The 15,081-nt window shown below is 52.4% G+C and overlaps 1 protein-coding gene across 1 annotated transcript in view; it reads right to left on the minus strand.

The window, feature by feature from the left end:
• Positions 1 to 14,647, minus strand: part of KCNB1 (potassium voltage-gated channel subfamily B member 1) — a gene marked incomplete at its 5' end in the record, with an annotated part of 102,819 nt that extends 88,172 nt beyond the window's left edge. Inside the window, one exon of the mRNA XM_083873204.1 lies at positions 14,081 to 14,647. Within this exon, the coding sequence (XP_083729330.1) occupies positions 14,081 to 14,647 (567 nt within the window). The remainder of the gene's footprint in view (positions 1 to 14,080) is intronic.
• Positions 14,648 to 15,081: the final 434 nt, after the last annotated feature.

Consider the following 15,081-nt stretch of genomic DNA (forward strand, 5'->3'; position numbering starts at 1 on the left):
TGGTGGAAAAGGGAAAAAATGAATAAATTTAGGAAGAGACGGTTTCCCTCAGGATAATGAATTTCTAACAGGAAGGTTCTGATTTGCTGAACATTTCCACACACAAGTGCAAACTCACACAACAACTATCCTGGTTTACACACACGGGTTCAGTGATTGCTCTATGAACTTCCAGACACATTCAGGGATTCCAGCACCTGATTTGCACGTGAAATCAGCAAATTTGGGTACAACTTTCCTTCCCTTGCACACCCCCCTTAACGGGGCCAGGAAAGCATCAGTATCGCCGGGAATACCCCAGGGAAAAAAACAGGAATACTCTGGGGAAAAAGTCGGGAATACCCTGGGGAGAAACCGGGAATGCCCTGGGGAGAACCGGGAATTCCCTGGGGAAAATGTCGGGAATACCCCAGGGAAAAAGCCGGGAATGCCCTGGGAAGAACAGGGAATGCCCCAGGGAAAAAGCCAGAAATGCCCCAGGGAGCAACAGTGCCGGGAGTGTCCCAGGGAAAAGCCGGGAATGCCCTGGGGAAAAAGCTGGGAATACCCCGGGGAAAAGTCGGGAATGCCCTGGGGAACAGCCGGGAATACCCTAGGGAAAAATTCGGGAATGCCCTGGGGAAAAAGTCGGGAATGCCCCGGGGAGCAGCAGTGTCGGGAGTGTCCCAGGGAAAAGCCGGGAATGTCCCAGGGAAAAGCCGGGAATGCCCCGGGGAAAAGCCAGGAATATCCTGGGGAGAAACCGGGAATGCCCCGGGGAGAACAGGGAATGCCCCGGGGAAAAAGCTGGGAATGCCCCGGGGAAAAAGTCGGGAATACCCCGGGGAGAAACCGGGAATGCCCCAGGGAAAAGCCGGGAATGCCCCGGGGAACAGCCGGGAGTGCCCGGGGACCAGCCGTGCCCGGAGTGCCCCAGGGCTGCCCCGGGTCCGTTCCAGCTTCTCTGTAAAACTTATTTACTGCTGGTTTTGGGGCAGAGCACACGAGCTGTGAGTCAGGGCCCTGCTGCACTTTGTGCTGCATAAACACAGAACAAAAAAAGGCAGAACTTCCCACAAAGAGTTTATGGATTAAATTAATTACACCTATAACTCCTGCAAGTGGCACCGCCACGCTCGAGTTATCTGGGCCACGAGGCGAATTTTCCAGAAGACAGTGCAAAAACCAAGATGTATTTCACAGCCACTTTACAGAAGCCCTTAAGAGCATCTTTAAAAATAACTGTTAAGTCAAGTGGGTTTTGTTCGTGGCCATTCATTCATAGTCAGAAATTTCAGCAAAAGTCTTCTTGAGATTAATGAAATAAATATGGAATTGCACCTGTCCCAGTGTCCAGCAGAGAGGAAAGAGAACCCAAAGGCCCCTCTGGTGAGAGCTGAGGCCCTTGCCCAGTGTGATGAAAATCTGATATTTGAGCAGGAGCCCTGGCCAGGGCTGTGGATGTGAAATGAGACCATTCCCTGGGATTGGAGAGAGTCTAAAGTTACACCTATAGAATGGCATTGTGTGTAAACACAGACACGGAGAGCACAAACACCTCAATCAGCAGAAGGCACTCTGGTACCTGCTCTGGAATGCAGCACATCCTGTGTTTGGGGGAAGAATCTCCTGCTCAGGACAGGCCAGAGGGGTCCTGTCCTGCTGAGCCACAGGCAGAGAACAGCCAGGACACACAGGGACTGCTGGGACTGTCACAACCTTGGGGGGCATCAGGAATTCATGAGGCTCCTGGTCCCCAAACAGCCCCTTTGGTAACACCTGCTCTGGCCAAGGCAGGGCTTTGACCAGCAGGAATTAACTGTAATTCCTTATGGCACTTCATCTGCTTCAAATTTACTGTAAAGGGTCAAAATAACAGTCAGCAGGATCCAAAGTACCTGGAGTTACCAAACCCAGCACCTCATCCAAACAAACCAGCAGTAAATGCCACTCGTGACACTTGGCGTCTCCTCCATGAAGGGAAATTTGGGGTTGATGTATCTGAGAGCCCTCGTGGTACCACAGGGTGTCCAGCACTCCTGGAAACTGGGCCCAGCCATGTCGCCCTGAATTTTCTTGCCTGTGAAATTCTGTACCTTTGCAGCAGCTTTTCCCACGCTGCTTCACATAAACAATATTGTTTTCTTACAACTTATCTATGTGTTCACATATTTCTTCTCTAAAAAAAAAAAAAAAAAAAAAGTGATTGACAGTCAAGCCCACTAATAATGTTCATAAAGTAGTAACCCTTTTGGCCAATCTTTGACCTTCTGTACAAAATATATATAAAAATACAGCAAAACATTAAATTAAAATCTTTGCTGCTTAACCTGCGTGTCTTTTGTGTGTCCGACAGAACAACACAGCCACGTCCTCCCAACGCTGACACCACCCCTCTGAGGGCACCCCAAACCTGCCAGCCCCTTCCCAGGGCAGCCCCAGCCTGTGTGAGGCTGCTGGGAGCCCACAGTGACAGCAGCACCTCCCAGGGCACAGCTCCTCTCGGCTGGGCACTGCCAGGCCTGCAGACACCAACCCCACTCTGCCCCGGGGGAGATCAGGGCTGAGGAATAACTGTGTGGGCGCTGCCCTGAGTTTAGTTCAGCTCCCTGAACTAGGCCAGAGCTGTGAGCCACAGCTGCAAACTGAGGGGCGTTTGCTGGCAGGACATTGGTGCTCATTTATTTTTCCTCCCTGTTCTGCCCAAACAAAAGCTGCTCCTAAGGGATGGAGGTAATGAGACAGAGGAGCTCAAGAAATTCAGGACTGAGAGGAAAGAGCTCAGCTGAGCTTTGCAGGACTTCCTAAAGCTTTGTGAGCAGCAACATTGTGTGGGGACACACAAAAGCTGTGAGGTGCCCTGGGTGGGCAGCTGAGGGTTAGAGAGACCCTTTGTGGGGCACTGCAGGCACCCCTGGGCTGCCCCTTGCCCAGGGCAACAAACAGAGGCTCTCCTGGGGCAAAGGATCAGGAAATAATCCCATTGCTGGGGCTGCCTCAGAGGGAGCTGCTGCCTCCAGCTCTGCTGCTCTCAGCCAGGACACAGGGTCTGCTCCAGTCACAACTCCCCTCCTGCCAGCAGAGAAAATACTGCATTGGTCAATAAGAAAATCTCCTGTCTGCTGTGTCCAGCCTGTGTCCAACCCCGCTGAGCTCCAGAGGGGACGATGCACTGGCAGGAGAACTGCTGGATTCAAAAATTCCAGCCACAGAATGGTGGCATCAGCTCCAGCCTGCTCTGCCTTCCCACACCAGCTTTGCTCCAGCCTGAATCTGGGAGATTTTCCTATTTGCTGTGTCTCCTGCACTGTCATATTTCAGTGCAGATTGATAGCAATAGTTACTGCACCAGGCAGGCGTGAGGATTACTTAATTAATGTTTGTGAAGCACTTTTAGATCCTCACATGAAAAGCAGCTAAGGAACGCAACATATAATTATTATGTATTATTAATAAACTTCTGGCACATTGACAGGAGGGAAGACAACGCTGCTTTTTTTATTTTTATTTTTTTTTTTTAAATCCTTTTATTTTTCCAAAAAGATTCAACTTTTATGCTGCGAAGGACAGATTTACCAAAAAAAATTCACGAGTAAGTAAACAAGGAGTGAAAGCTCCTTATTCCACCAGAAGGGAGACAGCAAACGCTGCCTGAGGAAGTGAGTTCCACTCCTCGTTGATCCAGAAATCTCACAGATTTTTGAGAGTAGCCAGCGATGGAGCAGCACAGCCCTAGAGCAGGACAAGAGGGGTGCTGCAGACATTGCTGATGTGGAAACGCAGCAGCTGCAGGGAGCAGAGGGTTTGTTTAGTGTGTGGTCACTGTGGTTGACAAAAGCATGTCCTGCCGGAGCACTGGAGTGTGCAGGGCAGGGGATGGACCTTTGCAAACAAACACAAGAATCACGTCTGTGTGAACCAAGTTTTCCAGAGCTGACGAGCTGCCAGACACAAACCCCATCCCCAGAAATGTGCAGAAGGCCAATCCCAGCTGGATTCCTGGGCAGTCCCACAGAAGGGCTCAGCTCTCCTGTTCCAGCTGCGGCCTCAGCACTCCTGGCTGGGATCCAGGGAAAAGGGGGCCCAGGGATTTGGGGTGAGCTACAGCCCTGCCCCTTCCTCCACCACAGACCTGAGAAACCTCTGCAGCCTCTCCAAATAAACAAACCAGGACAATCACTCTGCCCTACTGAGCTGGGAGGACAAACACAGGACACACTCATGGCAGGACAGACAGCCAGGGATGGACAGACACCAAACCACTGCAGGGAGGGACAGGGAAAGAGCAGCCACAGTGGTACAAAAGGGTCCTGAGGGATCCAGGGGGCTGCTCCTGGTGCCTTGTGCACGTTTCCATTCCCTGGTTACGCTGCCATTGGATATTAATGAACCACCCAAGCAAAGCTCAGCTGGCACAAGGGAAAATTCCTGGCCATGGGAAGTTCATGGACAGTTCCTGCCCCTACAAAAGATTTTAAGCTGGAACAGACCTCTTTGCTCACACCTTCAATTTATTCTTTTGGCAAAATGAGGGTGTTTTTTAAGAGATACCCACAAGGAATCCCGAGTCTGAACATTTGGTAAGCATAATCAAGCTTTAGAAGCATTTTGCCTATCAGTACCAATGAGAGAGCACTTCTGGTGTTTATGCTGTTTATGTACTGCAAATGAGATTTACAGCTCCATTTTGTACAAAAATGAGCAAGAGCAAATGGACTTAAATAAAATAAAACAAAACTAATCTGTGCTTTTGGCTAGAGACTCTACCCGAATCCTGGTCCAAACAGCGTTGAGTGAGTTCAACTCATAATAACAGGAACTGATTATGAACAGCAGAAAAAAAAAAAAAAAAAAGAACTTTCAAATAAATTGCTCCTTCAATTTGCTTTGACTGTTCACCAGCTTTCCTTAGGGATGCAGGTTTTTTATCAGATTAGACAGATTCCTGATGGATGTCATCAATATTGGTTGAATACCAGCAAGTGCCTGGGTTTGGCTTTGCTGTTCATTTATCTTGCCCAAACACAGAACCAGGAGCCCGAGTGCTGAGCTAAGGCCACCTGCCCCCAGTGCAGAGCCAGCAGCTCAGAGAGGGCCACAAATCATCCTCAGCCCCTGGACCAATGGTCCACATCACTGGGCCAGAGGAACTGCAAACCTCAGCACAAACTCACAGGAGAGATTGTGAACAGAGAAAGGGGGAACACACCAAAAAATGCAAATCCACCTTCAGGGCCAGGCTGAAAGGAGCTCCCCAGATACCCAAACCTTAATAAAATAAATACCTCCCTTACAGAGGTTGAGGTTGGTAGAAAGGAATCCCCCATATGGACAGGCAGGTTTAATAAATGTTCATACATATCAATATACAGCGTAGCAGAAATGTATTATGATTTGATCATTTCACCACACGGGTAATTCTGTGTGTCAGTCTGACATCTGCACTCCTTTTCTGCTCAAAACACTTCAGCAGCATCCCCTCCCTGGAGCCAGAGCTGCACAAACCCCCCCCAGCACAGCCCTTCTGCTCGTAGACCCAGCAGAGGAAAACCTGCTGTTTTTCTGTAACTCTGGAAACATTTCCAGCACTTTCCCTGCAGGCTGGGCCCATCTCAGCAGGAATACCTGTGCCTCAACAATGAGTGGGCTGTTGTCTCCATCCCTCCCCTGGGATGAACTGCCTGGGGGCTGCCAGCCCCTTTCCCTCTGCCAGATCTCCTGGTGGGCAGTGCCAGGACCAGAGGCAGCTCCTCCAGCCCAGGAGAATGTCCTGGTGATGTGGAGAGGGAAAATCCAGAGTTCTCCCAGCCCAGCCCAGCCCAGCCCAGCCCAGCCTCCCTCGCTGACCTTGGCCAGTGCTCACCTCCTCACTTTAAGATGGGGATAATACACATATCACAGGTTTGTCCTGGCCTTGACTAATCCATCTTTTCAAAGCACTTTGAGAGCTTTGCTTGATGAGCACAGACATTATAATACTCATCTGCTCCCAATTCAGCCAATGCAGGGAGTGTTGCCCTCCACAGGAGCAGGATGGGGCTGATGGTGTTATTGAGGACCTAGAAAATAAATCTGCTTGGGACTCCAGTGCCTGGGGAGGGGCCACAGGCAGGCACCAAGTGCTCGCCTCAGCCCTCTGCCAGGCCAGCCCTGCAACAAAGGGATAATTTTTAAATTTCTCATTAAAAACCACAACAAGACCTCCCCACCCTGCAGGTAAACATGTCCAGCAGGTGCCAGGCTGTGCAGGAGACAGGAGAGGCCAAAAGAGAAGCCAGGACAGTGAGAGAGGGGAGAAAGCAGAGCTCAGGCTCAGGGGGAAGAGCCCAGCTCAGGGGGACGCTCACTCCAAGGTTTAAATTGCTGAATAACTGGGAATGCCAGGGGGCAAACACCCGGCTGCTGCCCCAGGGACTGGGCTGAGCTGAGGGCAGCCTGAGGATGGAGAGTGGCAAGGCTAAAGCAGCTTCCAAACCACACAGCTCTCACCACATCTGATCCCTGTCTGCCCCAACACAGATGTGGAGCCTCCTGAGAGAAGGTTCATGTTAAAGCCTTGCTCAAACACAGTGGCCCCATTGTGCTGCTGCTGCTGCTGCCAGAGCTCTCCAGAGAGTAAATCACAGTGACTGTGTTTATTGTAAGAACTAAGTGATCAGCTGTGAACTTTCTTTGACATAAATATTTTGCCATTAGCAATGACAAATAGCAACGCTCACGTTGTAAAAGCAACATTGGGTTATTCCTCTGCATGGGGCACTCACACCACGAGAAATCTGAAGGAAACTGTGGCTGGAGAAATGGGCAAAGGGAGGAATGTGACAGTGAGGATATTTATCCACTGTGTGAGGAGAGCTGAGAGAAGGATGGATTTTTCCAGAGGGCTCTGGAGTGTCTCTGCAGGGCAGCTCTGGGCACTGTGGGGTCTCTGCAGGGGCAGCTCTGGGCACTGTGGGGTCAGCACAGGGCAGCTCTGGGCACTGTGGGGTCAGCACAGGGCAGCTCTGGGCACTGTGGGGTCTCACAGGGCAGCTCTGGGCACTGTGGGGTCAGCACAGGGCAGCTCTGGGCACTGTGGGGTCTGCACAGGTCAGGGCAGCTCTGGGCACTGTGGGGTCTCACAGGGCAGCTCTGGGCACTGTGGGGTCAGCACAGGGCAGGGCTCCCCACAGGTGCTTCCCACAGGTGCTTCCCACAGGTACCCTCAAAGCTCCACCTGCACAAACTGTGCCCATCACACTCCCCCAGCACATCCTGGGCGCTGGGCACAGCCCTTTCCTTCTGAACCCCATCATTCCCAAACCTCTGAACAAAACAGGAATTTTCCATTGTTGCAAGATCTTCCACTATTTGACTGGTGATGTTGGCACCCCAAACCCTGTCTGCTCTCAGGCTGGACGGGATGGGGGAGCACTGAGCAGTGAGGGGAATTAATTTCTCAGAGATTTTTTTTTTTCCAAAGGTACAAATGAGAGCTGGGGCTTTAAAAATAGCATCGACTCTACTTCTATAGCACACGTCCTCCAGGGAATTCAGCCCAAGCATTGTCACCTCCCTCCAGAGCCTCTCATGGATGGGGATGCTCAGGCAGCACCACAAACTCACTCCAGGCTCTCCCAGCAGGAAGTTACAGAGAAGTTAAAACTCCAGGAGTGAGCCAACACACACATGTCCATGCAGACTGGACTGCATGGCAAGCGCATCAAAGGAAATACAAGGCCCAACAGTTAAGTTTCTTTTTATAGAATTCTCTGGAGGCCACAGAGTTGCAGGCTTGGATCAGACAGGGCTGGACCCAAACCATCTCCAGTCAGGAGTGCAGGGAACTGCCTGGATCCACGGGCTGAGCTCACAGCTCTGGGGAAAGGGGAGGATCCCATTGGAGAGCCCAGAACAGGCTCGTTGTCCCAGGTGGTCCATGCAGGAGGGATGAGGGATGCAGGATGCAAAGCCACGGGCCAGGAGGTGTCAGCAAGGCCCTTTAGAGCCAGGAAAGAACCTCAGGACACACCTGCCAAGCTGGCAGCCTCACCAGAGCCTGCCTGGGGGGTTTCTCCCCCACTGGGGGGGCTCTAATGGGGAGGAGTTGTGGGAACTGGCAGCAGTAACCCCCTGTGGGCAGGTCCAGTGCTGGGACACACACAGAGGACACTGTAGGGAACTAAACACAGGAATCATGGCTCCCCAGACAAAAGATTTGAGTCCACTGCAAGGACAAGACCCAGAAAGCAGCAGCAGCAGGATGAAAAGAGGCTGATCCAGAACAGAAATCACCCGTGTGCCCACAGGACAGGGCTGTGCCAGAAGCCCAGAGATAAGCTACAGACCAGAGTGGCAAATCCCTGAGCCCAAGGGAGAGGCTTTGGAATGAGCCTCTGCTTTTGAGGATCTCTGAAGATATGAGTTCATTTTGGATGAAGGGAAAAAGTCTCCTATATATAGCCAAAAAAAAAAAAAAAAAAAAAAAAAAAAAAAAAAAAAAAAGCCAAGGCAGTAGCTGCATCACACTAAAAAAAAAAAAAAAAAGTTACAGATGGAGGCAAAATATGGACAATCTGCCTTTAATAGCCCAAGTCAACACCTGCCCTGTGATGGGACCCTTGGAGACAGACAGGACAAGGCTGAGATGTGACCCCTGCGATTCGGGAGAGGGGTTTCCTCTGCCAAATGCTAAATTCAGGCAGGTTTCGAGATGAATGAAAACTGCACACCATAAGGGAGGGCCAGGAATAGAAAGCCCATGTGGGGGAAGAACGCTCTAGATGTAGCAAACGCATCTCCAAGAGGCTTTTATCATTCTTATTTTGTCACTACTATCAACAATAATAAGAAAAGAGCTTACAGAGCATCCTCCCCGGTGCCTGAGCAATGCATCCAGAGATTAGCAGCAGAGAGCAGTGGGCAGCAGAGAAAAGCTGTTCGAGAGGATGTAGAGGCATGCATAATGAGATTACCCAATTGGAGTTGCATGTTTTCAAGGATAAATGTGATATTACTGCACCGGCAAAGGCAGAGCAGGAGCAGGGGGAGAGATGAGAAATAGCCTGTCAGGAGGGAGGGAGCACTGCAGCTGAGCTCCCAACAGGACAGGGACAAGTGGGAAGTGGAGGCAGCGAGGAGGAGAGGAAGTGCACATCCTACTTGACATGCAGATATGCAGAGAAGCTTTTTTGCAAAGTGGGTGATGTCATCGTGTTTTTTTTCTCAGCCTTCAGGACAGCAGGGGAAAAATACATGGAAGCAGCACATGCAGAGGAGTCTGTAAGACGAGCAGACTTCCCTCCCCCCCCCACACCCCGTGCAACACTAATTGCTCAAATATTGATCGGGGAAATCATTTGTAAGGGCTAAAGGAGGAAAAGAAATACCTTCCTCTTAAGAAGAAAAAAGGGCAACGCTCTGGCAGAGCTGCTGGAAAGGTCCAGGTGATCAGAGAATTTCCAGAACCACAGACAACAACCTGAGATGTCGAGCTGGTCTCGTTTGTTATTTGTTTACACTGGAGAGCCTGAACAACCGCAGTGTTTTATTTTTCAGGATACCACATGGAGTCTAGTTGGAATTACAGCCAGGCTGGTTCTCCCAGGGGCCGGGCAGGTGAGACCCACAGATCCTCCCTGGCCTTGGCTGGGGGAAGCAGCAGCTTCAGAGGGGACTTTGGCAAGGCAGGGCTGGTGTCTGGGCTGGGGGGGACAGGAACCAGCTGCCCCAGCCCAGCCTTGGCAAGGGAAGGAGTAACTGGGATGAAAAACCCAAACCAGAATGCTGGAGCAGTGCTGACCACTGGCAGGGACACCACGCCCCGAGGAAAAGCAGCAGCTCTGTTTGGCTTCTGGAGGGCTGCTCCTCCTCCCTCCTGGCAAAAGGAAAACTGCCATGCAACAAAGTGAAAGAGCTGCTCCAGAAAAATATCTGCACCTCGTCAGCTCCTGGAGTAAACCATGACAGGAGTGAGCACCAGGGCTCTCTGTGGTTAAAAATGGATGTTGTGGGTACACCGAAGTACATGAAGAATACTATTTAAAAAAAAAACAAAACCAAGAATCAGCCACCAAACTATTAAGGCAGACTAGGAGAATGATAAAAATAAGCGTGAACATGCAAAAACAGAAGAGGAGAAAGCATCCACAAAGGCTGCAGTGAACGTTTCTCAGGGCTGTGCAGGCCAATAACCACAGGAAATGGGAGAACCAGATCCTTTAAGACAAATCCTAAGCTTAGAGGGAGATGAAGGCAGAGTTTTATTTAATAACTGCCTGATATTCTTGTTCTGCTGACAGAGGGCAAGTCCCTGGGGGGCTGCATTGGGCACACAGGGGTTTCCCTCTGGGCGGCACAGAGCAGCCCAGGCGAGGCACTGGGGCTGAACTGGAACCAGTTTGGGCACTGGTTGGGTGGCCCTGTGGGTCACTGTGGGGGCTGTGGGTCTGGCAGCTCCCAGAGGGACAGAGGGACAGAGGGACAGAGAGACAGAGAGACAGAGGGACAGAGAGACAGAGGGACAGAGGGACAGAGGGACAGAGAGACAGAGGGACAGAGAGACAGAGGGACAGAGGGACAGAGGGACAGAGAGACAGAGGGACAGAGGGACAGAGGGACAGAGGGACACAGGGACACAGGGACAGAGGGACAGAGAGACAGAGGGACAGAGGGACAGAGGGACACAGGGACACAGGGACACAGGGACACAGGGACAGAGGTTCAGGGGGATGGGGCAGCCCTGTCCCTCTGCCGCTGGGGGGTGACAGCAGCTCCAGCGCCTCCCCTGCAAACCTGGGGCCTCTCCAGGAGTGGGAACTGGGAAATCCAGGATGTTCTCTGCAGTCACACACAGGGCAAAGCCCCACACATCAATAACACCCTGCTTGCCATGGGGGGTTGGTTTGAAAGCCAGACAGAATATCAGAAGATATGGGTAAACCCCCAGTGGATAAGAAAGCAACAATAACTAAGGTCTGGTAGATTCTTCTCTTATTTGAATGCTGTTTTACCCCCTGGAGTATGCCACAGATTGTCCCATTTAAATAAATAATAAAAATAAAATCCATAAAAACCAAAACCAACCAAAAAAATAAAATTCCAATAATTTAAAAAAGGCAAACCCAAATCCCCAAAAAACCAAATAAATGGAACACAACTCTGTCTGTTTAACTGGTCCCGGTATAACCCTGGGGTGAGCTGGCATGGAGGGGTCGGGTGAGGTGCTGTGCAGAAAATATTAAAATTCAGTCAATGCTGAGAGTCAAAGGTTTGGTTTGCCTTGGGGCAGAACCTGCACCTGCAGCCACATTCTGGACTCCCAAAAGAGGACATGAAGGTATCTTGTATTTGTTGCATGGAGAACCCTTTGCACCGAGTGGCACAAGCCTGAGGAATAAAAACAAGCCAGAGCAGTTCAGATTTCCCCAGCAGTGGTTTGTGGAGCTTGCGTGACATCAAACCTCACAACAGTTTACTCTGTTCCCTTTCCATAGGAACAGTCTGAGCTCCCAGACCTGGCAAAGCAGAGAGTCTGGCTTCAGGAGAGGGGACAGAAGTTCCCAGAGGCCCTGCAGAAGGGCTGCACTGAGCAGGCAGCTGGCACAGCTGGCCAGGAGCTGTCAGCCCCAGATCACAGTCAGCACACACAGCTGGGCACAGCTGGCCAGGAGCTGTCAGCCCCAGATCACAGTCAGCACACACAGCTGGGCACAGCTGGCCAGGAGCTGTCAGCCCCAGATCACAGTCAGCACACACAGCTGGGCACAGCTGGCCAGGAGCTGTCAGCCCCAGATCACAGTCAGCACACACAGCTGGGCACAGCTGGCCAGGAGCTGTCAGCCCCAGATCACAGCACACACAGCTGGGCACAGCTGGGCAGGAGCTGGCCAGGAGCTGTCAGCCCCAGATCACAGTCAGCACACACAGCTGGGCACAGCTGGGCAGGAGCTGGCCAGGAGCTGTCAGCCCCAGATCACAGTCAGCACACACAGCTGGGCACAGCTGGGCACAGCTGGCCAGGAGCTGTCAGCCCCAGATCACAGTCAGCACACACAGCTGGGCACAGCTGGGCAGGAGCTGTCAGCCCCAGATCACAGTCAGCACACACAGCTGGGCACAGCTGGGCACAGCTGGAGAGGTCAGACTGCAGGTCAGCCTGCCAACTCCCTCTCCCCACGTCCTTCCTTCAGCAGCTGAGCAGTGAGTCCATCCTATTCAGCTGTTAATATCACCTTCCCTATTGAACTGTGGGGAAGGTGAGCAGAGCAAAGGGATCCCGTGGCAGGAGGGAAAGGCTCTCCACCTTGTCAGCAGGGAGCAAATCGGATCAAGGATGGGCTTAGCAGCCCTGCTGGCCCTGCCTGCTGAGCTAATTGTTCACCAGGCCTGTCTGCCCTGCTGACACATGGGATGAGTGGGAATCTGTGCTTGGGAACTGCTGGAAGATCTGAGATTTGAGCATCACTTCCATTGCAGCAACGAAGGCACGGAATGGCAGCTTTAAATGCTGAGGGTAATGATGCATTGCTATTCCCTCCCAATTAATCCAGAGCCTGCAAGGCCGGGTGCATTTACTCCGAGAATTTTCTCAGAAAATGAAGCCGGAGTATTTCATTTATAAATCACAAAAGGCACTTATTTGGCAAGAATGACCCTTGCTCATATACAATAAATCGTGAACATCAACAGGCTCTAATGGATTTTGAGTCGGTGCCACAGACAGCAAAGCCTGGGGCCTGTGTTTCAGGATTCCAGGACCGTGCCAAAGGAGCCTTATAAATTATTAATGTGCTCATCACGGTGTCATCTGTGCCACTGGAGAGACGGAGACACTCTGGGGCTCTGTTTGACATTAAAAAAAGTGATAATGGGTTCAGCGGGCAGACTGTGCCTCCCCTGCCCGTGCCGGGCTGAGCCACTCCACACCTCATAAAATCCCTTCCCCAAGTTTCAGACGTGCTCGTGGTTCATCATGTGCAGCATTTTGAGAAGAGAAAAAAATAAAAAAAAAAAAATAAAAAAAAAATAAAGAGGCAAAGAAGCCAGTTTTCACTGGTAGCCCACCCCAGGCAGGCTCCCTGAGGGATGGATCAAGGTCTGTGTTTGCAGATGTTTGTACAGAGGTGCATTAGAACAGCCAGGGCTGCTGGTGACTCCTCTGCCATACAGTGAGGACGTGAGGGTATAGAGAAAATTCAAGTTTTGGTCCCCACTGCTCAGTCTCTCATGCTTTTCAGTTATTCATCCCACAGTTTTCAACCTCTCCCCCTTCACTTTTGTCCCCATGGTTACTGAATCACTGTGCTCGCAGAGATTTTCCTCACTAAAGAAAATGTGACTAACATGAGGCAGCTAAATTATCAGAGCCAACTCTGACATTGGCTTCTCCCAAAATGGATCTTATCTTCAAAATGCCTCCAAGTAGATCTGTCCACTGGAAACAAAACTCCAGAGCGAGCAGCACTTCAGCTGTTGACAGAGACAGAGCTGCATCACCGGCACAGGGAAGACTTTTAAAAAGGCTGGGAGCAGGTGAAGGATGGAATTCAAACAGCAGCTTTGGCAGACACACAGCCCTGGGACTGCGTGATACAGATATGTAGGAGACGCATTTCACTACAAAGAAAATTTAAATGAAGCCCTGGAAAGGAAGGCATCATTTCCTCACCACACCTGGGTCTAACAGTTCAGGCAGAAGTGGCTTCTCTAGAGCCAGTCTGGTTCAGCAGCAGCAGCAAACACACACACACACACACACACGTTTTAGGCCCAAGGAAATCTCTGTTACAAACAGCACCAGGGCAGGGCAGTGGTAACAAGTGTGGAATATCCAGGCCCAGCAACAGCAGCCTGTGCACACTGAGCCACTGCCCAGAGGAGCTGCTCAACACCGAGCAGCCCCAGGGACGCCCAAACCCTTCCAAACTACCAAAAACCAACCGAAAACCATTGAAATTCAATTGTGTGTGAGAGGCTCTTCCTCTCCTCCACTCACAGCGCCCATCCAGCCACAAGTGCCCTAAAGGACCCCAAAGCAGGGACAGAGGCAGCACCTCAGGTTTTCAAACCACAACACACCCCAGCCACGAGCCAGCAGACAGCAGAGGTGAGGAACTCCTACCTTGGCCGCTACGGAGGAATTGGGCTTCTCCAGGAGGTCCCAGAGCTTTTTCCTTTTCTCAGCACAGCAAGTGTTATCGAATTCCTCCCCTTCCCTTTCCCTCAGGGTCTCCGCTTCCCTCTTCAGCTCCTCGTTCATCTGCTCCTTCTTCTGGTGGTAGCGGGCCTGGCAGCAGGACTCCAGGTAGATCTCGTCCACGCCCCAGTAGTCCAGCTCCTGGCTGAAGGACAGGGCGCACATCTCCTCCATCATGTGCAGCTTGCCCGTGCGGTAGAAGTTCAAGATCGAGGTGAAGGCCCCGGGGTGCCTGTCGAAGAAGTACTCGTTCTCCTCCAGGTTGTAGTCGTCGCAGATCTCCATCAGCGAGTCGTGCGTGTTGCAGTCCCGGAGCTTGCCCAGCCTGGTCCGCGGCAGCCTGTCCAGGGTCCGCCACAGCACCTCGTGGGCCAGGCCCCCCACGTTGAGCTTGACCCTGCGGGAGCAGGCCTTGCTCCTGACGATCTCGGCGGGGTCCGGAGGCAGAGAGGTAGTAGAGCGAGATCCATGTTTGTTCATCCCCAGAGGCATCGCGGGTCCCCGTGGGGCCGGGGGCGGCGGGGAGCGGCGCGGGGCAGGGCGGGGGGCCGGCTCTGCTCACCTCTCCTTGCCCTCCATGTCCCGGAGCTGCGAGAGAGGCGCGCCTGGGTCCCCGCCCGCCCCGCTAATCCACCGGGGGCGGAGGCGCTGTCCGCCCGCGGGTGCTGAACCGAGCCCGGCCCCGGCCCGGCCCGGCCACAGCCCTGCCCTGCCCCAGCCCTGCCGAGCCCCAGCCCGGCCACAGCTCCAGCTCGATCCCAGCCCTGCCCCAGACCGGCCCCGGCCCGGCCACAGCCCTGCCCTGCCCCAGCCCGGTCCTAGCCCGGCCCCATCTCTGCCCCAGCCCGGCTCCAGCCCAGTCCCAGCCCGACCCCAGCCCTGCCCCAGCCCGGCTCTAGTCCGGCCCCGGTCCTAGCCCTGCCCCA

Source organism: Zosterops lateralis, assembly GCF_965231275.1.
Source record: "Zosterops lateralis genome assembly, chromosome: 16".
Lineage (NCBI taxonomy): Eukaryota > Metazoa > Chordata > Aves > Passeriformes > Zosteropidae > Zosterops > Zosterops lateralis.